This window comes from Taudactylus pleione, unplaced genomic scaffold, assembly GCF_031769625.1.
Source record: "Taudactylus pleione unplaced genomic scaffold, aTauple2 ptg000217l, whole genome shotgun sequence".
NCBI lineage: Eukaryota > Metazoa > Chordata > Amphibia > Anura > Myobatrachidae > Taudactylus > Taudactylus pleione.
The window spans coordinates 2,533,287-2,560,495 of NW_028284619.1; the positions used below are offsets into that span (position 1 = coordinate 2,533,287).

General features: G+C 43.2%; 2 protein-coding genes across 2 annotated transcripts; one reads left to right on the top strand and one right to left on the bottom strand.

Annotated features, from left to right (window-relative positions):
• Positions 1–3,806: 3,806 nt before the first annotated feature.
• SELENOK (selenoprotein K) lies at positions 3,807–10,652 on the bottom strand. The gene is made up of 5 exons (XM_088478677.1): positions 10,546–10,652; positions 9,806–9,896; positions 8,794–8,877; positions 7,155–7,244; positions 3,807–4,935 (listed from the first exon to the last, which is right to left on the bottom strand). Exons 1-5 carry the CDS (start codon positions 10,562–10,564, stop codon positions 4,932–4,934), a joined length of 288 nt encoding a protein of 95 aa, XP_088334803.1. The 5' UTR covers positions 10,565–10,652; the 3' UTR covers positions 3,807–4,931.
• Positions 10,631–27,209, top strand: ACTR8 (actin related protein 8). Its single transcript, XM_088478676.1, is given in 14 exon segments — positions 10,631–10,938; positions 11,644–11,814; positions 12,009–12,119; positions 12,320–12,424; positions 13,804–13,977; positions 14,730–14,823; positions 17,583–17,715; positions 18,419–18,551; positions 18,553–18,573; positions 20,238–20,333; positions 21,738–21,878; positions 23,374–23,635; positions 24,131–24,294; positions 25,110–27,209. Coding segments are annotated over 14 exon segments (1,860 nt in total). The 5' UTR covers positions 10,631–10,827; the 3' UTR covers positions 25,254–27,209.

Genomic DNA, 27,209 nt, shown 5'->3' on the forward strand with positions numbered 1-27,209 from the left:
CTCCCACTCACGGTTACAGGACTTTCTTAGGGCTGCACCCACTCTATGGAATGCCTTACCACGCAAAATACGACTTTCCTCTAGTCTCCAATCCTTCAAGCGATCCCTGAAAACTCACCTCTTCAGGCAAGCTTATCAGATCCCAGAACCGCCCTCACAACCTTCATAGTTACCATATCTAATTACATCCCCTTTTACAGTCCACACATAACCTCACACATTGTCTTTCTCTCACATCCTCATGACATTTGGCCGACATTCCTGTGTGACTGGATCATGCAGCCAACCAAGAAACTGTGCATTGTGGCTGGACCAAGATGCAATATATAGCACCTATCCTTGTGTATTACTGCCTATTTCCCTATAGATTGTAAGCTTGCGAGCAGGGCCTTCCTACCTATATATCTGTCTGTTATTACCCAGTTTTGTTCTATCAATGTTGACAATTGTAAAGCGCAACGGAATATGCTGCACTATATAAGAAACTGTTAATAAATAAATAAATAAATTAGTTTAGTTTGCATCCCAAAGGGGTGAGAGCGAAAACCAAACAATTTCTGAACAGCTGAATTGAATCACCCAATAAAAGCAATGTAATGGCTAGAGGTCCACTCATGCGGACAATGATGTGTGTTAACTTGCTTAAAAATGTACAAATGCAAAGAATTTGGTACCACAGTTATGCCATACCACTCAGCAAATATTCCTCAGAATATTCACATCATCCTGCATTTGGCTGCAAATTTCAACATGCCTTAAGCTTTGGCGTGTACAGGCTCTTCATTAGGTTTGTGCATGGTATAGCCCCCCATGCAACCACACCCCCAATGCAGCCCACTCTTTTTTTCCCGGGGGCTGACTTATGAGTTATGACGCGTCAGTGCTGTATTGGAGCATCGCGCCCAAAGGTACCCAACCAGGATCACGGTCTGCCGATCCTGAAACAATCAGTAATAATTTAGGTTAGGGCTGCCTAAGTGGTGTGCGGGTGCATAAACTTAGGTGTTGCCAACCACACCAGCAGAATGAATTAATCATATCATCAAATCTCTAATCATAGACTGCAAATTCTGCCAAATACACATTTATAAATACAATGTGAAATACCCATTACGTGGAATGGAGCAGCAAAAGCAGAATTCTAAGGCTGTATCATTCCTCTTTGAAGCTGCCTATCCAGCAGTCAGCGTCTGGAGCCAGCACGTGGGTATCATCTTTTTGGCTACATTTTTATAAATAGAGATCTGATTCAGAGATAGTTGCTAATGCAAGCGCAATAGCAGCCGCTCCCGCAATAGCGGTTTCGGAAATATTCAAATGCTAATCTCAGCCTTCCGATTGTGCTCCATGGTGCAATGGAGTGAACAAGCGGTGAGACGCCCATTTTTTATTTCCGTGGCCTGTGCATTTGCGATGGAGATTGTAAACACACATCGATGCTACATCAGTTGCACCATTGACATTTGCAGTAGCCTAGGGTCTACTCTAGCAACGCTACTATAATCCAACTAAACATGGCCTCTGAAGCACTGGATTTGTGATCGGGAACACAGGCACAACCGTGACACTCCCATAACACGCCAGGGGGTGTAGGGCGCGGAAAACTTCCGCCCTCCTCGACCCCTGAGGCCATCGGCCCTTCTGGCATTTGCCAGAAATGCCCAATTTATGCTCACTTTAGGTCACCCCCCCAGTCTCCGCCCTGATACACTATGGGATCGCAAACCCCTTCTCCAGTGTAAGCAATTCCGTATACAATTGCGAATGGCAACATTGGTTTGCCATGCATAGTAAGGTTTCCAAGACTTTGTGAGCATGCGCAGTAGCAAATCATCGCTCAACTGCGCAAACATCGGCACTGCATATCTGAAGCAGACCCACTGACCTTTAAAAATTTGGAAAATATGAGATTATCAAGCCCAAGTGCTGTATATTTATTTTTCTGTTGTTAACCAGCACATTGGGCACGCTTCCTTGCAAAAGATCCCAACATTGCTGCATTATTCTTATCAAAACAACTTTTGAAGGGGAACAAAATTAAATTGGCGTGGAGGAAGAACAACCACATCTATGTAACGAACCAGAACACAGGAAACACACAAACATCAGGGAGGGATTGCAGTATCCCATAGATGGAGTACGAGGAAGGGATTTTAAGTGAGTATAAAAAGCTAAATTTAATTTTACATCCTATCAGGGGGACACTGTAACAAGAAGGGGGAGAGGTGTCATCCGGGAAAGCCATACATAAAACTTTATGCCCTAAAAAAGTGTAATCGGAACCAAAGGTATGGAACAGGTGAAATTTGGTAAAGATGTGCATGATGACCAGGTTGCTACTCTGCACAACAGCTCCAAGGCCCCATGGCGCACCACCCAAGAAGTCCCAACTGCACAAGTAAAAGGAGTTTGAAGGGAAGCCGGGACAGGCTTATCTGATGACAGGTAAGCCTGGCAGAAGTAATCTATCTAGCACTTGGATGGTGTCTGGCTAGAATTGTCCGTGGTAACAGACAAGCAACACTGGCTCAAATCACATCCACATTCAATGCAGGAGTTACCAGACGCATATCAGTGCACTGTTGTTTAGCTTCCATATGGGATGTGGTAGCAGAAGACCCACTAGAGTGCCCATGTTAACACCACGACAGCAGACACAGCAACTCACCTGGGCTTGTGACATTGCTAATTAGACCCTGGAGGACTGGCAAAATGGGGCATGTTCTGAGGAGTCATGATTCCATTTGTTTCGGGCTAATCGTAGGGTTCGGGTGTAGCACAGACCCCCATGAGGCCATGGACCCCAGTTGTCAACAGGGCACCGTGCAGGCTGGTGGTGGTTCCATAATGGTGTTGGGTGTGTTCACGTGGCATGGGTAAGGTCCGCTGGTGTGCCTGAACACGTGAGTGACCAGTAACTTCTACGTTGCATTGCTTGCTGACCATTTGCAGTCCTTCATGTACCTGCACAATGATGGAACATTCCAGCAGTAAAATGCACGGTTATCGGCCCCAAGTTGCCCAGGATTGGTTCTCGGGAGAATTCTAGAGAGTTCAAACGAATGGTGTAGGTCCATGTTCACCCGATATGAACCCAATTTAACATTTATGGGACGTGGTGGAGAGGTCCATTCACACCAAAGATCCTGCACCTACAAATATCAGGGAGCTGTGGGAAGCTATCCAGACGACATAGGTCACCATCTCTCCAGAGGTTTTCCATCCACTTGAAGAATCGATGCCATAACAAACTGCTGAACTTCGCTGGGCTAAAGGGGGTCCTACATGATACCAGGCATCCATCCCATGACCTTTGGCACTGCAGTGTACTATATACACATATACAAGTATTGCCACCTTCCTTCTCTCATTGCTACCCACACACCTCTAGCGTTGCCCTCTTAAAGACTTAAGCTTTATTGTGACAGGCTTCTGCTGCCACTCCGCTGCGTGCGCCCTATGCTGCTCAGACAGGAAGTGAACGCCCAATCTCTGAGCACTGGGATGAGGGCTGTCCAACATTTCCTCAGAGGGCTCAGAGACCCATCCGTGGAGATTGTCCAGTCAGTTTAGACTCATGCATTAAAAAATGCATGTGTAGAAGTGAAGAACATCGTGTGCACAGGAAAGGGTGATTCAGTTTCTACTACCCATTTGTTTTTTTTACAACAAACCCAAAATAATGGTATTAGTTTATATTATTATTGCTTTTGGGCATGCTACCAATAGTCTCTATAGTTACATACAGAAGAGAAACTAAAAAAAATGTAAAAAAGGAAAAAAAAAACAGTGAGTTCGCTTAGAAGTGATTGTATAAATTAGTTCGTTAAAATGTAACCTTTATTTCATCAATTGAAATAAAACTGCAAAAAAAGTCATGGAAGCAAAATTATTAAAATACACATAGAAAGTGACGTAAATGTGATAATAGAAATAAGATGTCCCTGATCTGTCAGTTTGGAAAATCTCATAAATTTCAAGGTATTTTCTTGATACTTACACAGTACCCCAATATCGGTTCTCTGGATCAAATCACTATACAGGTAGTACTATGGGGTGATTCTACGTATAACAGGATGTCGGCCTCCTATTATGTACAGTAGCACTGTATTAGTTTCTTGTTAGTTTGGTCATAATCTCTTAGATGCTTTATACATTGGTATCAGAAGGCTTAAAATAAAATGAATTGATGATCGGCTAAAATACCCCATTAATGGTAACATTTACTGTTCCACAAATTGTAATTTATTTACAGACCAAAACATATGCGTAGGAAAAGATTAAGTTATGATATGAAGATGTGTCAGAAAACTATTCTGTGTGACTGTAGATGGAAATGAGATCAATTCAGAATAGAACAGCTGAAAACACTGTAAAATCACCAACAATGCTGAATTCCATTTACTTGTCAAATGGATGAGGTCATGTGGAATAAACTATGTACAGAAATATAAATATATGTTGCATGTTTCTATTGTTTTCTCTGGCAAAACCACATACAAAACATGAGCAGAAATCACTTGTACATAACCGATAAACTTCAACAAAAAAATCATAATCATCTTGGGTGACGAATATTTGTTTGTGTTTCTGGAAAAGTGAAAATAAAAGCGCAGTTCTGTGTAAAAAAAAAAAAAAATGTAATGACATAGAAATGAGCAGATTGAAATGTCACCATAGAAACATATTAAGCTTATATCCCACTGTCATTCAGAGAAGACATACTACAAAAAAAAGACATTTACAGTTTTACGTATGCTAAATCAGTTGGTGCCAGATCCTGGTCAAGGAGTTTCTAGCACAACATCATACGCCTGCATGGCCGCAGAGCATTGCATCAATTTGGAGAAAAACATGTCCAGTGAAATCTCTCTCATCTTCTACAACTGGCACTGGTTCTTCTCTTGTTGCCTACTTCCCTGAGCAGGCGTTTACCTGAAACATAAATAGTTCACTTTAAAAAGAATGACTTGCTAAACATTATATAACAGATATTTCCTATTTCTGCAGCATGAGCTTAAATCTCTTGTAACCGGAAAAGCTATCACAGAGCCAATCCACTGCACTTACTCCATTTCCAGTTATGTCAACATTGTTAAAATGTCAACATTGGACATGTCGGTATGCGTAGAATGTCATGTTCACAATGTCAACATTCTGCGCGGACAGGCAGCGGAGGGTTACGCACTAGGGGGAGGACTAGGGTTAGCGATAGTCACTGCCATAAGTGCCGCTGGAAGTCATTATGACCTGCACGCTGGAGCCGGAAGACCCATCATACCAGGCAAGTCACCGCTAGACCACCTGGGACTTTTTGACGACATTCTAAATCATATTAACATTTCAGTGTTGACATGATGAATGCTGATGTGGTCGATATATATATATATATATATATATATATAAAAAAAAACAAGGACTGATTGAAAAGTATTGAGACTCTGGGCCTAATTCACAAGTGATGTCAGTGGAGAGTGCTCTCGGCTCTGATAGAGCCGAAAGCACTCCAGGGCTTGCGGCAACGAGACCCTACCACAAGGGTCTCATCGCAAGTCCGATGGTCGCGATGGTCTTGACCATCGCGACCATCTTCCTGGCCGCTCGCTATAGCTGTGGGTGGTCACCTACAGCTATACGAGCAGCCGGGAGGCCGCTCTAAAAATTAAGAAGGACAGCCCTGATTCAGAGCGAGCGCTCTGTCAGAGCGTCCAGCTCTGAATCAAGGCCTCTGTTTTTCTGTCCCATAGGTAGACGCGGCAACAATATGCTGGTTATTGTGAAGCTCATACATCGATGTGTCTGAACCAGTGGTTGGACTGCTGTAGTCTTCTTTGTTTAATAAGTTCGTAATGGCGGATGAGGAAGACGTGTCTGAGAGATTATGTCAGAGATGTGTGATCGAATTTTGTTTCAAACTTGGAAAAAGCGGAAATGAAACTCATGAAATGTGACGGCAAGCATCCAGTAGAGAAACAATTAGCTGTGCTGCAGTGTTTCGGTGGTGGGAGCACTTCAAAGAGGGTAATATGCGAGTGGCTGACGAAGAGCGTTCTGGGAGACCATTCACCGCGGTTACAGATGTCATAATTGCCAAAGCTGCGGAGATGTTACAAAATGACAGAAGGGTAACTTTACGCAAATTTACGGCTTCACATGGCAATCCACGATACATCTCAATCGATGTCAGGAAATCGTGTATCCTCTCCGATTCAAACTGTGATCTTGCACGATTCAACTTGTCTTCGCATCTGTTTTTCTGTGAGATTTCTGGGTACCCACCTGGCACACACGCAATGCATTTTCAGTTCCTTTGTCACAATATGCTGAACCTGTTGGAATGAGAAGCCAAGTGAAGCCAAAAGTTTGAGTAAAGTTTTGCAACATCTCTGCAGCTTTGGCAATTATGCCATCTGTAACCGCGATGGATGGTCTCCCAGAACGCGCATCGTCAGTCACTCATGTATTACCCTCTTTGAAGTGCTTCCAACACCGAAATACTGCAGCACGGCCAATTGTTTCTCCACCGTATGCTTGCCGTAACATTTCATGAGTTTCATTTCCACTTTTTCCATGTTTGACACAAAATTTAATCACACATCTCTGATGTAATCTCACAGACACGTGTTCCTCATCCACCATGACGAAACGTATGAAGATCTTCCACTCGCTGTGACCAAACAAAGACGACTACGGCAATCCAACCGCAGGTTCAGTCACATCGATGTATGAGCTGCCACGTCTACCTATGGGACAGGAAAACAGAGGCAGTCTCATTACTATTCAATCAGCCCTCGTATATTTTATGTTGTTACAATGGCCTTGCCCAATCAGTTTACAGAATAGTCTTTTAAACAAATCTTCATATTATTTATATTGAGAAAGCAAAAGAACTTCATTAACACAGGCATACATATATTATCACTACAGTGCTAAGTCTGCATTCTTTCATAATATGCAATACATATAGGTCCTGTTTATAATGCACATATAAATGACAGATACATCAGGCAAGCCCAAAGCAAAACACACCCAAAAAGTACACATCACTGTGGCAAGGCTGATACAGTTATGCGATTGTGAACGAACTCAATTATTATTTAGGTTCTTTGCAGAAATACATATACAAGTCACATAGCTGTATTATTGCATTATACCTTCCTCATCCACCTCCAGCCATTGGTGGTGGGCTGGGGCCGCAGCCGTGATTGATTCGTCCCATTCTCCGAGGCGGATTACCTGGTGGTCTGTAATATAAAAACAAAATCAGAAGTCATGACATTTGCAGAGACAAGACGTCAAGTACAGTATAAGAAGTAGGGATGTGCAGGCTCGGATAGGTTCGAGTTTGCACGTTGAGTTCGGATTTTTCCCTCCAAAAAAATGGAACTCAGAAAGAGGCAAAACGTCATCTTGCATGGACGAACATCAAAAGTCCAGGAATGATGATGTTCGTCCATGCAAGATGACGTTTTGCCTCTTTCTGAGTTCCGTTTTTTTGGAGGGAAAAATCCGAACTCAACGTGCAAACTCGAACCTATCCGAGCCTGCACATCCCTAATAAGAAGATTACATCACAGTATGATTACTTACAGGCTTTAGTGCTGTAATGAAGGAGTTGAAATTACATCTTCTATTGACAGAAGTCAACCGGAGATCAAGCAACTTCTCTAGAGAACGGTGGGCCTGATTCAGTAAGGAACGCAGTTGCTTATACACACGCAATCGGCCGGTTGTTGCGTTCTGTGCATGTATCGCGGTGCGCTAACTAGCCACTGCGAGCGGGACTGCGACTGCAGAGGATACGCAGACCCATGGCAGAGTGATTGACAGGAAGTGCCGTTTGGGGGTGGTGACCATACACAGCCTGAGGCCTCATAGCATGTGCTGAAGTAAGCAACTCCTGAGTGAGCTCTGACCTGCCTTACCTGTGCGTATGGGTCCGATGTTACCGATTGTGTCCCTATGTTGGCCAAGTATACGGATTACGGATGTGAGCGTCCTTAAGTTAGGCTGCGGACATATGCGAATGCAAACATTTACATATCACCGCTGATATTAGCAACTGCGTTGCGTGCGTATAAGTAGAATAGCGATCCATAGTGAATCAGGCTCTGTAGTTTTAGTCTTTGCATTGCTCAACTTTTTCTTTAATTAGATAATGACCCAAATGCAAAAAGAATCCTTTCTTACAACAAGTTAAATAATAGTTTCCCAAAACAAAAATGGAAGACAGTGAAGATAGAAGATGTAGGATTGCATTTATCAAAGGAATAGGCATATTGCAATTCAGAAACTATACTTAAAGTGCACCTGTCGCATACATGCATTGGCGGCCACAGTATTGTATGATCAACCAAAATTCATAAGAATGTTACCTGGAGCTTCACTAAAAACTAATGCGGACAGAGACAACGTACCAACCAAACAGCTTATGTCATTTGACTTAGGGAGCTGATTGGTTGAGACTTTATCTCTGTCCACTTTTTCTTTCTCTGAGGCTTAGTACATAGACCCCAAAGTATCAACCAATCAGCTCCTGTCACTTTACAGATTGTGTTTCAAAAATGACAGTTAGGAGCTGATTGGATGGTACTTTCTCTCTCCCCAAGGCTTAGTGCATAAACACCTGAGTTTGCTATGATGTAATATGAAGAAAAGGGGTTTCCTACATGTAAACAACAGCTTATCTTTAAATAGCAAATAAAAGCCCACAGCTGTGAAGCTATACTCCTAATCTATTGTAAAACATTAAGCTGTTATACCAGCAATAAGTAATGATGAATAAAACAATACCCTCTCCTGTCAGAAAATCGCGAGCTGGCTATAGAGTTTGAGTTTCCCCTTCTTGATACATCAGGCTGGATCATACTCTGAAAGCTGCAAACAAAACAAAGAAGAATGATGACAACACCACAATTATTCCTTAGTAACATATTGCTCCTTTTCATAACGGAAAGACATTACTTTCATTTATTTTAGTTTTTAACTTCTGCTAAACTTTGAGCTAGCCTATTACAATAATGATCTCAATGATGGATTAATCAGAAATGCATATAAATAGAGACACTCCCTGTGCTCATCAGGTACCAATCCCTCTTTTTTCTGCTTTTCAAGTAGTTATATTAGGATTAATTATGTTATTTTTACTTTTTGCAATGGAAATGGGGATACTTCATCACAGTTAAATTTTAAACCAATCGACATACTCTACATATGAAAAGGTCATATGTGGAGATCTAACTACCCTAAGGACATAGAATAGTACATTTATAAACTAGCAGAGGAGACACTAATGTGATAAGTTTTCAGTATTATTGATTAAGCTACAATAGTGTCTCCTCTATATATTCCTACATATATGATGATTGCTAGCAGGAAGAGAAAGACCGGCACTCCGACAATGTAAAAATCCTCAAACACGTATCTGTGGATATCCTCATACAGACCATTCCCCATAATATATACCTCTCCAAGACCTCATCATTACATTAATATTGATTCTGCAACCCAGGTGACACAGGGCACGAGGGCTGGAAACACTTCAAAAAGTATTAGAGGACTAGAGTTAATAAATACAGCTCCTGACAGGGTGTGGATGACACAGATATGATGCTCCTAGCACTGGCACTATATGGCTGTAACAAACTAAGGACTTCATGGTTACTCCCCTTCCAGGGTCCGTATTGAAGCTAGTGTTAGGGTAGCAGAATCCTCTCTATGGGTGGAACTTCCAGAGACCAAAGAGGAAAATGTATGTGGCTACACGATGCCTTTAATATGCACAAATGAGAAGATTGATACTTACAACATGACTACAAAGTCTGTAAAGCCCCAGAACATGTCTGTGATAAAGGAGAGTCTCCATGGAGATCTGCTCTGGCCATCCAACACTTGTCCTAATTATAATTAAAAAGAGAACAAGGTAGTAAGTACTCTCCACAAACAAGTACAGGACGATAACAAGGTTAGACCGGTCAGTAGTTAGACCTCATCAGTAGTTAGACCTCATGTGGAATATGTGGCACTGTAAGGTGACCAAAGGACATAGCTGAAATAAAGCAGGTTCAAGGGCAGGCAACCTCATTAATAAATAGGACTGAAAAAGTGAAAATGTAAAGAATAAAACTATGCTAAGCTTGCTTACTAAGACATAAAGACATGATTTAGTGGTGATCTAACTTACACAGTATGTATAAATATATATCCAAGGTCAATATACAAAAAAAGCCTAATGAGCCTATCAGCTGTGAGTGGCAGGAGAGGTTCCTTCATATAATGGTGATTACGTTGTGGAAGTTCCTGACAGACGAGGTGGTCAAGAAATTAAAAGAGCACTTTAAGGGGGATTGACTGCCACCACTAGACACTATAACAGACAGTAATACAACCCCCCCACATGCTCTATAACATAGACAGATGACAGGAATACAACCCCCCACCCCACCCTTAGACACGCTCTGTAACATACAGGTATACAACCCTCCCCTGCCACCCCAAGACACGCTCTGTAATACAGACTAGATAGAGAGCCCCCCCTGCTCTCACCGTTAGCTATATACACCATATTGTGGCTCTGCCAGCTGTTGACTCTCTCTCTCACTGTGCTGCTGTAGCTAACATCCGGGCCACATGACACAGGAGGTGGAAGTCGCTGATTGGCTGTGAGGAGCCTGCGCATTAACGTAGTCTGGTTTCCCTGGATTAGCTGCTGGTTGTCCTGCATAGACCGGGACTGAAGAGGGGTCTCTCAGGGACAGCTGCTGGTTGTCCCGCACCCAGGGGAGAGTAGTTGCTGCGGGGATCGATCGGGTTGCGGCGGCTTTCACCATGACACAGGCGGAGAAGGGAGAACTGGAGAACGGGAGAGAGAAGGAGAAGGAGCAGCGCGGGGTGAAGAGACCCATCGTGCCGGCATCCATCCCCGAGCCGCTGCAGGAGGTGACTGAGGGAGGTGGTGGGCTGACAACCCTGACCTGACATCGTGCGGTCTCTGGGGACTGCAGTGGGATGAGGACTGGCGGCTGTGACTGGACTATGGTGGGATCAGGACTGGGGACTGCGGTGGGATAAGGACTGGCGGCTCTGACTGAGGACTCTTGTGGTATCAGGACTGGCGGCTGTGACTGGACTAGGGTGGGATTGAGGACTGGCGGCTGTGACTGGGGACTGTGGTCTCCGCAGTGGTGGATGTCTCTGCATACTGTGGAGTCGGGACTGGCAGATGTCTGAGGACTGTGGGGGGCTCAGGGCTGTCACTGGGGACTGTGGGGGGCTCAGGACTGTCACTGGGAACTGTGGGGGGCTCAGGACTGTCACTGGGGACTGTGGTGTGGTCAGGGCTGGCAGCTCTCAGTGGGACTGTGGGGGGCTCAGGACTGTCACTGGGGACTGTGGGGGGCACAGGACTGTCACTGGGCACTGTGGTGGGGTCAGGGCTGGCAGCTCTCAGTGGGACTGTGGGGGGCTCAGGGCTGTCACTGGGGACTGTGGTGGGGTCAGGGCTGGCAGCTCTCAGTGGGACTGTGGGGGACTCAGGACTGGTGACTATTAGAGAAAGACCACTGACCACAGTCAGACCAGATGACCGCTCACAGAGCTGCTTTGCTTATCTATTTATGAATAGTTCTGTGTCTTGTTGTCCAGCATATACAGAGTGACTACATCTTAGTGATACACCCTGGATCCAGCACCCTGCGCATTGGCCGATCCACAGACACCCACCCAGCAGGGATACCTCATGTCATTGCCAGGAGGCACAAACAGCCAGGGCAGCCCACCTACTGCGACAAGTGGCTTCTCAGGGAGGGCTTGAACGTAAGTCACCCAACCACACAAGGCATCGGATAGACCTGTCTGTTTATCATATAGTTAATTTAGGGGCATCTGTAGAAGGCAAATCCTTGCAAATATATAATTCAGTAATCTAATCTATCCTCACTTTATGTCCCATTTGTAATATATTTGTTTTTCCATTATTGTCATTGTCTGATATGTCACTTTGTTTGCAGAAACAAGAAAGCAATGAGCAGAGACAAAATGGCCTCAAAATGGTGGATCAGGCGATCTGGTCCAAAAAGATGTCTAATGGGACCAGGCGCATCCCAGCAGTGCCAGAACAGGTGTGTGTGTAAATTTGGTAGACCTGCAGCATTCTATTGGGATGTCTTAGTTGTCAGTATGTGTGTTACAGAAGTTACTGTACATGTCTGCCTTTTGTATTAGGCTAGCAAAATAATCCTTATTACCCAGTTATATGTCACATAACGGCACAGTCATCCGTTCTGCCGTGCAGTAATCAGATACTGTTTTGCATTTACAGGCTCGAGCCTACAATAAACAAATCAGACCAGCTATATTAGATCACAATTCTGGAGCAAAATGGACAAGCACTTCTCATCACCCCGAGTATCTTATAGGAGATGAGGTATGGTCTTCTAGCACCATTCCATACTGCCCTGTATTGTGCAATGATATGTCATTTTACATTTAGTGTACCGCGAATGTCATGTTTTACTGTTACTGTGTATATAACCTGTACGGTGCTGCGAAATCTTTGTGGCATCTTAAAAATAAAGGATAATAATAATTCCTAGTACTGTCTGAGTTATGTCCCATATCCACTACATGATATATCGAATGATAACGACATCGTTATCGTTCATTATATTGTGCAGTGGACATTGAGCCCACTCTGAACGATATATATCGTTCAGTGCAGGCACCCTCCCGAACCTGCACAACCTGACGATATTGTCAGGTTGCACAGCAGGTTCGAGCGATGAGCGTCAGCGACCAGCGGGAGCGTGCATATCCACTGCATGATATTGCGGACGATATAACAATGTCGTAATCGTTCAGAGAGCTTCACCCCAGGCAGGAAAGAGGAACTGCACGGGTTGTGACAGGTACAGGGTGCTAGAATGAACACTGCTGGATGATTGTCCTCCTTAAGTAATCAGTCTCTCTGATTTATAACACACCAGAGCATTTAAATTTTCCCCCACAGTTTGTTGTAGCCATCAGTGTTGTATTAATTTAGCAGCTGTTTTAGAATCATAATAATAAGAAGGAGCATATTTGTACATTGGCTAAACCATGTTGCACTACAGGAGGGGCAGATTTAACCTGTGCAGAGATTGAAAGGGGTGTATCCTAGCTGACCTCTAAATTGAAGTGTAAAATGAAAGTCTATCATTTGTGGCCTACGTGCAAACATTGCTAGCATTTACCCTGCATGCAAAAACAATAAATGTAGTTCTCATCTCGCAGTGCAACATGGTTTGTCCGGGTGCAAAGTTGCTCATTCTTTATTTTGGCTTCTTAGTGTTTGTTTCTTTTTGTGATGGTTTCAAACAATTGACATGACTCCAATCTGTTGTGGATTAGCTAGTAATACATTGGAGTTTACATTTTGCTCTAAATATTGCCACGTTTTAGCTGCTGGCTAGCATTTTGCAAACCATTTACCCATTAACCTTATTTAAAGGCATTTACTAGAACGTATGTACAAACAAAAATAGCCATACTTGGTGTTGCTTCTTTTTCTCCTTGCAAATGACATGTCTTATCTCATTATGTTAGAAACAACAGACAGACATTATCATTAATTATATAATAGTGTTCTCTAGGCCTTTTGGCTAAGATCAAGTACAGTATTGCCCCAAGAGAGCTCTGAAAACTCTGACCAACTTTTTTTTTTTTCTTTTCCATACCCCTCTGTCACTCTCCTAACTGTCACTGATTGGCTTTCAGGGATTTAGTTTTGTTCAACTGAAATGATTTGTGGTATTTCTGTTTCATCAGGCATTTTTTGTGAACCCAACAGATGGCTATAATATTCACTATCCCATTCGGAGGGGCCAGCTAAATACTCATAGTGGACCAGGAGGTTCGTTCACCGCTGTACTGGCGGATCTGGAAACCATCTGGTCACACGTCATACAGAAATTGTTAGAAATACAGTTGAAAGACTTGAAGGTGCGTTTGTTGTCTATTGTTTAATATATGTTCATTATGTGGCAATAACCATAGACCAAATTAAAGTCCACTCTTATCTAAAAACACTGGTGGGTCGGGTACCTTTCCTTTTTATATGTCACAACCCGTGCAGTTCCGCTTTCCTGCCTGGGATGTAACTCTGCTCTGGTGCTTCTAGCACACTCAGCTGATTCATCAAACTGTTGAGATACAGACGAGTGTGCTAGAATCACCAGAGCATAGAGCGACGGTAGAATGAACACTAGTAAAGGTATTTTGAACCCGAAATACAGATTTTCTCATATTCAAGTAATAAATATACGTAACATTTTCAGGAGCTTTTCTGTACAGAACATATATGAGATAATGTTGGAGACACAGAAGATTTAATTTTTAGTAATCGTATTAAAGGACCCTGCTTACATAACATGGTCGATAACAGAGAACACTAACGTAAATGCAATTGCACAACAAATGTAATTTAGCTCTTCTATCTAAGGTAGTTGTGATCCTTTATTAGAGACCGGAAGCCTGATAAGGATATATGTACTATAATACATTGTTTTATCACAGTATCTGTACCTTCAGTGATGTAGTGATTTACAGCACCACCGTTTCTTAGATCTAATCTGCTTTGTATAATACATTAGCTACAATTGTCTTAATTATTCATCCCATATTATTTCTGTAAAATATGTGCAATAATCGCATTTTAGGACTAAAATGTAAAGCAAAACAAATGTTTCTTACAGTATTACAGATGTATATTACTCATTCCGGATATATATAACAGACAGCATGTTAAAGAGATGGTTAATATGATCCTCATGAAGATGGGATTTTCAGGTATGGGTTTGTCTATTAATTTACCTTTTTACATATTAAAACTTTCCGCTCATCATTCAGAAGTTGTAGTAAATCTGAGCTTTATACTGCTATAATGCTGTTGGTAGGAAACACATGTATATTTTGCTATTCAGCCAGCCAATAGAGTATGAAGCAGTCCGCGTATGCTAGGCCTAGTTACAACTATTAAATGGCCAATACTTTATATAAATGTGCAATTTGTAAAGTACAACAGTTTGACACTGATCCCAAAAACACCCTCAATTGCGTACATCCCTCCTTGCATAAATAATCTCTTAGCCACCACTAGATGGTGCTATTGCTATTTCTCCTTACAGAAACTGTTGTTCTCTTGGTACAATATACAATCTATATATTTATGAATAAGCAATAGCGAAGGTTATTGATGGGAAATACGAGGGGTGATTGAAAAGATTTTGGCCTAAGGTACAAGAATTTATTTGTAGGAAATTTAACTGCATTATTTTTCAACATAATCCCCTTGTAGATGTACAAACTTAGACCAGCGGTCGTGGAGCATACATTTTCCAAAACTGATAAACGGCTTCAAATGCGTGGCAAAATGGCGACCACCGAAGTCTTTCTTCAGTTTGGGGAAGAGGTAGTAGTCAGAGGGTGCCAAATCAGGTGAATAAGGCAGGTTTTCAAGCAGTTGGAATCCACAATTCTGGATAGCAGTCATGGCCACCAGGGACTTGTGAGCTGGAGCGTTGTCTTGGAAGAGCGTCCCTCTTGTCAACTTCCCATCGATTCTTTTTGATTATTTTTGACGTAGCTGCTTCCAAAGATTAGCTTAGTATATCCAGGTGCTGGTTTTACCCTTTTCAAGCTAGTCTATCAGCAGTACTCCTGCATCCCAAAAGATAGAGGCCATCACCTTTCCAGCAGACCACACTGACTTTGTCTTCTTTGGAGCAGGAGATCCCTGATGCTACCCCTATTTTGATAGTTCTTTAGTCCCAGGTTGGAAGTGATGCACCCAAGTCTTGTCTATGGTTACGTATTGCTGAAGGAACCTCTCAGGATCTTCATCAAACAGAGCCCGAATGGTCTTTGCCATGTTGCGACGTTCCCCGCTTGTGATCAACACTAAGACATTTTGGGACCCATCGAGCAGAGACCTTTGTCATTCAGAGTTTGCTGTGAATAACAGCATGAACACTTTCCTGGGAGATACACCGATGTTTGGCAATGTAACGCTCTGTTATTCTTCCACATCATGGATTTTGTCAATGGTTTCTTGTGTGGTAATGGTGAGAAAAAAGTACCGTTGAATATTAGCGCTCCCTATGTGACCTTGTAGTGTAGGAATGCTGCTTCCAGAAAAAAAAAAAATGTGCAAATACTTCAAGAACTAAATGGTATATAAGAAATTTGCTGCATTAGCCAACAACACTATGCATTCCATAAAGATATAGAATACATTAATTTATTACTAAAAATACATAGTATAACTATATATGCAGTACACAAAAAACACAACATAAAATAAATGATTGCATTAAAAATATAGTCTTTCGGTATATTCTGAGAATTTAATAAAAAACCTGTATATACAGGAAAGTGCATTTAGAGCTTGAGTTTAGGTGTGGATCAGTTTCACTTGCGGAAGACAATACAATTGTATTATTCAAACCCTTGCATGTGTATTGTTTGTAATCCAACAAAGAAAAATGTTCACTGGGTATGTAAAGAATGTCAGTTGATTGTAATCGAAGGTGTTTGGCTAACCAAACTTATTCTCAGGGGTTGTGATAGTTTTTAAAGAACAACTCTGCTTGGTAAATTGTGGCTATAGAATATACAGCGGCTGATGTGTTAGTTTATCGTGCCGGCATAAGTTGAGGTAGTAATGTTTATTGAATTAAAATGAGCTCACCCACTTTGTCTAGACCGGAACATCCCTGTGGAATGTCCCCTCGTCAGGCTGAATCCCACAGTGACCTGTAGACGAATCAGTGGCAGATAAACTGATGGATATAAGCAATATATCATATATTCCTCTGTTGGTAAGATGTTAGACTGCTTGGTCGTCTGCAGGGCTGGCGTGTCTGATCAGCTGGGTCTCACAGCGGGATCGCTCGTTGTAGGGTATAGGAATAGGCAGCTGGTTTAGCTTCAGATGTGTGGGAGCTTATACATGAAGGGGAGTTTAGGGGTAAAACTGGTAGGTGAACTGAGAAGAGATGAGGAGGGAGTGAGAGGAAGGCTGGTAGGTTTTAATGAACAGGTGTATTGTAGGCACGTTTGAACCCCTGCAGGCTGGTAGACATTGTTGGGCAATATTTATGCCCGTTCCCCACCAATGGGATTGCCCTATTGGTGGTAATTGACAAGTAAAATGGGCCACATATTATTACAAAGTGAACGCTTTGAATACATAAATATCGTCCTATATGTATCCCCCTCATTGCCACAGTCCAGTGACATCACCTGAATGTTTGATGTCATATTTAATATCTCGGCCACGTCTCTTGCTGACATTACTGCTGTCCTGGGATACATATGTTGTATTCTGTCCCCTGTTCCATAGAGATTAGCTGGTACGTGATCAGTCCTCAATGCCACGTTACACTCCTCACAGACAGGTGGTCTTACAAACAGTACAGGACCTATTGGCATTATGTTGAGGTGGTGGGAGGTGCAATACTTTTTTTTTTTTTTTTTCATTAAAGGTGCAGAACTCTAATTTTATGTAAAGTGTTTGAATGTGTCTACGTTTGTTTTTCATGTATCAGGTGTGATCGTCCATCAGGAGTCAGTGTGCGCGGTCTATGGGAGTGGTCTTAGCAGCGCATGTGTCATTGATGTTGGGGATCAGAAGACCAGTGTATGTTGTGTAGAGGATGGGATATCGCATAGAAACACCAGGTAACTTCAGGGTTCTCCATCTGTTTACCTTTATCTGTCGTTCTGGTTACTTGGGACTCGAAACTGAGAAAATCTGCATAAGTGTTTCCTATTTTTAATACATATACTGCAATAGAACTATGATTTCTAAATAATATCTGTACAGTAATGTGTAAGAAGGTGGCACTGTATAAATAAATGACGATGACAGGTTTCAGTAGTTGAGCCCCATGTAAAGAATTACCTTACTGGATAGAACATTGGGAGGAATATATGTACAGCTACAAGAGACTATGGGGGAGATGTATTAAAGTGTACCAACCAATCAGCTCCTAACTGTCATTCTGTGTAGCATTAAGCATTTGTACTCTATAGGCAGTATGATCGCACATGTTCCTCTCCCACTTAGGGGGAGATACATCAAACCTCCTAATGAGGACAAATGGAGGTGGTTCCCGTAGCAACTAATTGTATTCTGGCTTTCATTTCTCTAGTACATTCCATAAAATAATAGGTAGCTGATTGGTTGCTATTGGCGATACCTCCACTTGTCCTATTTAGAAGGTTTGATACATTTCTCCCTAAATGTCTCCTAAACTCTGCTCTTTTCTGGGGTGGTTCAGATAAGTTTTCCACCTATTCTTTGTATTGATTATCATAAAGCTTTGTTGATAAGAACACTGGTTGTCTCATTACCTGTACAAGTGTGTAACTGTACTTGCAGATTGTGCCTGTCCTATGGCGGTTCTGATGTCACCCGCTGCTTGTATTGGCTTATGCAGAGAGCTGGGTTCCCGTACCGAGAGTGCCAGCTGGCTAACACACTGGACTGCCTTCTCCTGCAGCAGCTCAAAGAGGACACACGCGCACTTGGACCAGGTGGGGTCATCTTTAACTGCAGAACTGATTCAGCGTTGTACACAAAATCGATTATTTAAATACAATGTTTGGAGATCTGCGCATGTGCAGGATCTGTACTGCACATATGCCAATCTCTGCCTGTGATGAGGGTCATAGAGCCCCCTAAGCATCCCGCGTCCAGACCAGTCGGAAGACTGCAGTGTAAATACACCGGCCATCCTGAGTTACCCGAGGGATCGCGCAGACTGATCAGATGCTGCATCGTCAGACACAGCAGTGGATCACAGAAGTCGGCAGTATATCTGCAAGTGTGTACACAGCATTAGTCAATGCGATCTTCCCACAGTAAAAACACATTTCAAACCGTAAACCACTAAGGCTGGGTACACACTGGAGCGACAAATGCCCGTGAACCATGATTGTGCGTCCACGCTGTGGGCGACTTTAATGAACGATGGAACAATCGCTGTAACGTCATTCGTTAACAATGCACTGGCCGTCTGTGATATCGCTAGATTTGACATGCAGCTCATCAAACCTAGTGACCACGGGAGCGCTCAATCATGCGGGACACACTAAGCGATGTAGGTGATGTCGTACCGAAACTGCATAACGGCGCGACATCGCTCCAGTGTGCACCCGACTTAAGGGAAATGTGACCGTCTTGAACTTAAGCTAATTAGCTGGGCTCTTGTGTGACTCCATTGACTTGTAGTAAAAATAAGTTATTGTGAATTTTAATAGTAGCATTTTCATACGTTTGTGGTTTATTGTTTTTAATTGTACTAGAAGAGCATATAAATGTGATCAAAGGCCTCTCTTAGTGTAAGCCGTCTTCTGAATCCATAAAGTCCTAAATAAAAACGGTTGGTGTAAACTGTGAAATGAAGAGGCTCTTCTGTCTCTGTGAGGGTATTCCATCTATTGTACACGAGCGACTGAAAATGTATATTGAGGGCGGAATTCAATTGTTCGTGCCCGACAGAGCTATTCAATTGTTGCTTGTGTCTGGTGTGATCAGCTGCCGACGCCTGCATTTCAGCTCACACCCCCCCGGGGCGCAAAAATTTACACGTTTGGGCGCCCAAACGGTACTTTTCATGATCGCGCCCAGCACTTTGGTCCGGTGTAGCTTTTTTATGAGGCTAAACCAGACCTCTATGGGCGTGATCAGCGCGATAGTTGGCATCAATTGAATAGCTCCCCGTGATCTCCCGTCACTTTAGATGGGAGATCGGGCACGCTAAAACAATTGAATTCCGCCCTGTGAGTATTGTGTTCGCTTCCCCTGTTGGAGACCTTGTGCGCTTAATCCATCACAGCATTGGCTGCTTAATTATATGTTGCCCGATGTTACCAGTATGGCAGTGCCCATTTATAATACATTACTTAAAACATTACAGAACAATAATGTGGACATTTGTATGTATTGATTACTGTTCTTTTTCCCCTACTGGTTCTGTATACAAATCTATGATAACCCTCCGTGCTGTGAATAGTTTTCATGTGATACCCACATTTAGTTCTCTGAAAATTTACATTAAATTAACAAACGGGGTGCATGCATTTCAGGTACTAATAGTGGACATGATGCATAGATGATTTGCTGAGACTCTTGGTTGATTATATTATTCTGTCGGAAAGTGTTGGGCCTAAATAAAGTTGAGTTGTATTTGCTGCAGGACGTTTGTGGACAGCAGGATAACGAGTTTCAGGTGCGGCACCCAGACTCCCCGGCCTTGTTGTACCAGATGAGACTGGGAGATGAGAAACTTCAGGTAAGGCCAGTCAGGTTTAATCTTTCACAAATTGTAATTGCAGTGATCCTGTCATTAGTGCAATTCAATAGTTCCGGGAGCCCATTATCGCGGTCATAGCACCCTATTAGACCGGATTTAGCCAAGTAAAACTGCTAAACTCATCTAAAGTCCTGGTTAGCAGTTTGGGCTCCCTAAGCACGGATTTATCTCACATATTTGCTCCCACGTTCCTGAGGGTGTGAGCAGAAATACCAGCGCTGGCGGCTATCTCGCCCGAACAGAGCAACAATTGAATTGCTCCATCAGGCGTTCAAAACAAATAGCCACCCCAAATACAATTGGCTTCAGCACGCCCAGGAACGGGGCACATGGGCAGTACAGATCTTCAGGCATCAGGTTTGCGTACACCCCTGAATCAGGCCCTTAGTGGATGCCATCTGGACCAGATGCTTTATCTGTCTTAATAATAATAAAGTTTAACTGCACCTCTTCCTGTGTTAGACAAGTAACATGTACTGGAGTACATTGGGCATCTCCACACAACCAATTTTTTGGCTTATGTTTTCTCCTTTTGATTTTTAACTATTTTTGTGTGTATTTACAGAGCCGCTGGTACTTCATACCCATTCCATTTCTACTGATGATAGGTCTATTCATATACACAGACCCCTTCCATTTTCATCTTTCCTAATTCTAAACCTGCTGTATCCCTCCAGTCTCCCTTCCCAGCCAGGGCTTTCCTCCAGCCAAGTCTTCGAACATGATTGTATTTCACCATCATTCGTTCTAGTTGACGTATTTTGCTTGGAAAGACTCCTTGCATTTGATATTTCTGCTGCTATCTTCCCCGTCTATGCTGTATTGCACATTGCTTCTATCTATATTCCCCACAGTTCCTAATTTAAAGTCTCTAGCAGCCGTGTAACCACCTTCTCCCTAGTACAGCTGCACCACCCCTATGAGTTACTACCATCTTCCCTGTCTTGTGCTATATTGCACACAGCTTCTATCTATATCCCCCACAGTTCCTAATGTAATGTCTCTAGCAGCCGTGTAACCACCTTCTCCCTAGTACAGCTGCACCACCCCTATAAGTTGCTGCCAGTCGCTGCTGTAGAGCTGCAGATTTAACTTTGCAGTTGTCTTGGGACAGAACCATCTGTTTTATTTTGATGGTAGTGACAAGCTCCTCATTTAAAAAATACTTTGATGTACTATAATGCATAAATGATCTTGGAACAGTTATACTCTGTGTATTTTATGATTTATGTTACATTTTGCAGTACTGTTTTTAAGCAATCCCTATTTTTTATTAAGCTACTGAAACTGCTCTCACACATGCTAAGGAAAGAGTCCCCTCTTCTCTTGTCTGCCTATACATGTGTCTTCCTATACTAGTGATGTTCTGTTTGTACTATAAAGGCCCCGATGTCGCTGTTCTATCCAGCCACCTTTGGAATTGTAGGCCAGAAAATGACCTACTTACAGCACAGATCACAGGGAGACCCTGAAGATCCCCATGACGAGCATTATCTGCTGGCAACACAAAGCAAACAGGACCAGGTAAGTCTTTCAATCTTGCACAGCTTCAATAGAAGTTACTGGCTTTACATAGTTTGGATTCAAATCAAGTGAGAAGCTGAGGAGATCATCTCTGAGCCCATTCAGAGAACTTACTGAAAATAACAGTGACAGTGTTTCACCAACACTTTGTCAGAGTCGCATGCAAAGCTTCAGGCTGGGGCTGTGTCAGTCGCATGCAAAGCTTCAGGCTGGGGCTGTGTCAGAGTCGCATGCAAAGCTTCAGGCTGGGGCTGTGTCAGTCGCATGCAAAGCTTCAGGCTGGGGCTGTGTCAGTCGCATGCCAAAGCTTCAGGCTGGGGCTGTGTCAGTCGCATGCAAAGCTTCAGGCTGGGGCTGTGTCAGAGTCGCATGCAAAGCTTCAGGCTGGGGCTGTGTCAGTCGCATGCAAAGCTTCAGGCTGGGGCTGTGTCAGAGTCGCATGCAAAGCTTCAGGCTGGGGCTGTGTCAGTCGCATGCAAAGCTTCAGGCTGGGGCTGTGTCAGTCGCATGCAAAGCTTCAGGCTGGGGCTGTGTCAGAGTCGCATGCAAAGCTTCAGGCTGGGGCTGTGTCAGAGTCGCATGCAAAGCTTCAGGCTGGGGCTGTGTCAGAGTCGCATGCAAAGCTTCAGGCTGGGGCTGTGTCAGTCGCATGCAAAGCTTCAGGCTGGGGCTGTGTCAGTCACATGCAAAGCTTCATGCTGGGGCTGTGTCAGAGTCGCATGCAAAGCTTCAGGCTTGGGCTGTGTCAGAGTTGCATGCAAAGCTTCAGGCTTGGGCTGTGTCAGAGTTGCATGCAAAGCTTCAGGCTGGGGCTGTGTCAGAGTCGCATGCAAAGCTTCGGGCAGGTTACGTGTTTAGAAATAATCTGCGGCCCCTATATATTCGCTGTGAAAGCCGCTATGCTCCGTATCAGTGCACATTCCCTATACTTGGTGCAATAGATCCACCTGAAATCAGCAGGACTTCTGCATATGCTCACCGTCTCCATACAACTCTGAATCAGGCCCTTTGTAAGGGATGTAGTTTAGATCCGTGCGGGATTCCAGTGCTCAGGATGCTGGCGCCGGAATCCCAACAGTAAGTATTGGGGTAAGAGGGAGTACTAGGGGGCTGGGAGCATTAGGGGAGAGTTAGGGTTAGGCACTAAGGCAGAGGTTCCCAAACGTGGTCCTCAAGGCTCCCCAGCAGTTCAGGTTTTAGAGATATCCATGGGTTTAGGCTGTGGGGGGGAGGATTAGGGGTAGAGTTAGGATACTACTCACAGGTGACGGTAACCTAACCCTGTTGGGATGCCGGCGTTGGGATTCTGGCCACTGGGATCCTGGACCCTACCCCTTTTTGTATTTAACGTATGTTCTAATTGGAAACATAACGATGGAAGTATTGAGAATTCTCTTAGGAGTTTAGCAGCATATGGTTTCGTTTTCAAATGTGAAAACCAATGAGTGTAATGCAAGTTCCAAAATAAAATATATACTGTATATTTCTGTTCTAGTCTTCTAAGGCAGCCGCTGACCGTAAGGCCATGCCCAAGACTGGTATGTTTGATGATACACGAGGCCAGGGCCTGGATGTTTCGGAAAGAGGACACATGCTGGAAGCAGAGCTTGGGCCCTCTCAGAGCGACTGTATGGGGTCAGGGAATGATGGCGAGGAGGCATCTGCAGCCTTATTCTCCAGGAAAACCATAGTATCTCAGTTTGAAGGGAAAGCGCTGGGTCTGGACAAGGCAATTCTTCATAGCATCGACTGCTGCGGTAAGATGGACATCCCCATATTCCCTGTCATTGGCTAAACATGGGCTTACTACTTTCATTGATTTCATATGTTGCCCAGTATTGTCTTAGCTCCTGTCCCTCCCACCTATAAGGCCTTCTGGGTGCGGTTTACACACCAGCCTTCGCTGCATGTCTGCCTCCAGGGTTGAGAGGTGTATTCATTCGACTTTAAATGCATTTCAGTGGTAGTTGAAGCCTGATGTCAAGGTCAAACTTGTAGCAATTGAGTTCCCGTGTTGTGGGCTACTGGCTTAAATCCAAATATGTACTGATACATCAGACATTCATTTTGCTACATATATACAGATTTACCATAAAAGGACAAATGCTGACATCTGTAATTTTAGTTTTTTTGTCCATATAAGGTATAAATAACACCACAAACTGGCACCACATATAATACGGGATTGACCGAGCGCAGGATTATTTATTTGTTTATTTTTCTTTAAGTAAAACTTTCATAGTTCCTTCCAGCCTCTGATGACACCAAGAAGAAGATGTATAGTTCCATCCTGGTGGTTGGAGGGGGGTTAATGTTCAGCAAGGCTCAACAGTTTTTACAGCATCGAATACTCAATAAGATGCCCCCGTCCTTTAGAAGAGTTGTTGAAAATGTAGAAGTCATCACGAGGCCCAAGGTAAAATATTCACGATTTACTGTAAGTACTGCCCCCCCCCCCCCCCAGCTTGTTCAGTCCCTTGTATTATTGGTGTTGTGTATGTAGTAAGTATAATGCTGTACAATAAGAGACATTGCAAAATAACAAATAATAAGATGCGGAAATAAGATGTTAGCCGATATGAAATTACATTGTAAAGGAAAAGGTAAATATATGAGACATAGGGGGAGATGTACTAAGCTTTGTAGAGCGATAAAGTGGAAAGACATAAAGCACCAAGCAATCAGCTCCTCACTGTATTTTTTAAACACTGCACAGGAGCTAATTGGTTTGTACTTTATCTATCTCCAAGGCTTTGTACATCTCCCCCTAACTGTCATGTTAGAGGCTGTGTTTGAAAAACGACAGTTGGGAGCTGATAGGTTGATACTTTGTTGCTTTATCGCTCTACAAAGCTTAGTACATCTACCCCATAAGGTGAAAGGCGATTGAGGTATGGGAATAGGCAGATCACTTGACGGGTAACAGGAAATATCTAAATATAGCAGAATCGATGCCTGTAAGTGGTGCTTGCAATGATTGACCAGAGGGTCAAGTGAAAATGAGGGAATGGGACTGTATTACATGATGTGAGAAATAGATAAAGCACAGAGGGAATCATTTTATATTGGAACTACTCCAGAAATGGTAAAGGAGCGTGGTATAGTGGGACAGTCCTCTTCAGGTCTCAGATGTGTGCTGCTGTTTTCCTTCTATTGAGCTCTGATAAATGTTGCTAGTAGTGCACCCCCACATGCAGATGGTATTTCCCGACATGTCTGTGGTTTCTGTAGGATATGGACCCGAGGCTGATTGCTTGGAAAGGTGGCGCAGTCCTCTCTTGTCTTGACACCACTCAGGAATTATGGATTTACCAGCGGGAATGGCAGAGGTTTGGGGTGCGCATGCTGCGGGAGAGAGCTGCCTTTGTGTGGTGAACTGAACCTCATGTTGTTTCATAGACCATTTCTAAACTGACTGAACATCTCACCAGATCAAAAGTTGTGTAATATATTCTGGCCTGCCTACAGTAAAGGGAAAGGCATGGAAAATATGTATATCAAGTTTCACCACAAAAGATATGTATAATGTATTTTTCTACTTAAAATATTTTAGTGTTAAAGAATAAAAAAAAGTTCATATAATCTTCCTTTAGCGTTATTGACCTCTAGATGGCGATAGAAGCACATTATGGATTAATTCACCATTTTAGTACATAAAGGAGTGTTCCTGCCATCAGTATTTCAAAAACCTGACTTCATTTTAGCTTTAAATGTGAAAAATGTATAATCTCTCAAATTTAGAATCATTCCAAGTGATATATTGTCCGACGTTCTCAGACCGAATATCGCATCGAGTCACACGGAAATGATGTTTCAGAAGTAAAAGCATTAGGGGTCGATGCCCATCCCTAGTCTGTTAACGCCCCGGGAGCGGATCTCCTTGCTAAATATTCAAAAAGTGCATTTCTGGATCAACAACGATGTCACAGGAAACACTGGATACAGGCATCAGACGGTATAGTAAATCTTTTAGTGTTCCCTGCTCCTACAAGCAGTATTGGGAATTGGATCAAGTATCCGGACAGAGAATGGAGCTGGCGTAAAGCCCCAAACAGCTTTGTGCTCTACATTACTGGTATGGATAGCTTTCTCACCAGTGTTCCTTTATCACTACTCTTGTAGAAGCTGGGGTAGGGAAGGGAAGCTAGGGAGCAAAAGAAAGTGGCACAAAGTCTATGCAGGGGGTGATAACCCTCTATTATGGAATGCGGAGGGTCGTACGTACAACATGCAGCTCTTACACTAAGGAACCAATGTACTAAGCCTTGGAGAGTGATAAGTGGACATAGATAAAGTACCAACCAATCAACTCCTAACTGTCATTTTTCAGACACCGCCTGTAAAGTGACCGTTAGAAGCTGATTGAAGCTTTATCGCTCTCAGTCATCCCCCAGAGCAGATGAAAGAACCTTTTGGTGAAGGAATCTTTTGTCACTGAAGACTATATGGGGTAAATGTGAGAATTGCAGGCATCGGTGATATCCCAGTAAGTCTGGCTTGATGTTTTAAAGAGGCAAACACTTAAAAGGCCTGAAGAACCTGGTTTTGCCTTTTTAAATGATTGCCCCTTTAAAACATTGGGTAGACTCGCCAATGCCTGAATCATGCAGGCTGTTACATTTACCCCTATGTCTATGCTTAGCAAGAGCTTAAAATATATGGACTGTATACATTCCCCATCAGAATGGGGTTTGTCAGGCATTCTTGAAGACTCCTCTAGTAATGAATCTGGGACACCGAGGATGTTTAATCTGAGTAATGTGGAAAACTTGCTCTTACATTTACACAAATCCATGGGGATGAATGAGCCAACAACATCCATGATGGCGCAGAATTTATTTTTGAGAAACGTAGTAGTAAAAACAATCTTCCCGGTATATCAGGTGTTTTAGGCTTTATGCCATAAGGAATGGGCACAGGTAGAAAAGCACCAGGCAAATTATAAAGGACTAGAACGTTGTATCTATTTGATGATGAGGAAGTTCATAAATGGAGTTTGGTCCCTAAGGAAGTCTTCCAGCTAGTGACAGAATGGTTTGTGCTTCCTGAAGTGGATAGTATGACACCAAAGTACCAGCACAAAGCTGCAGGGACAGAAAGTGAGTGCACTGACTGTCCTAATTACGTTTTACCTTGACTAAGTCTTCCCTCGGTTTCCTAACTTCCCTTCCCCTGGGAGAAAAAAAAAGTCTAGGTGATGGCAATCCTTCCATTTTGGCCATGGCATCCATGCCTACTGGGATGCTTCAGGAAGAACCATGACCTCTACCTTCAGATTTATGGTTTAGGGCACCTGGGGGGGGCTTGGGGTTAGGCACCCCCACGGGCGGG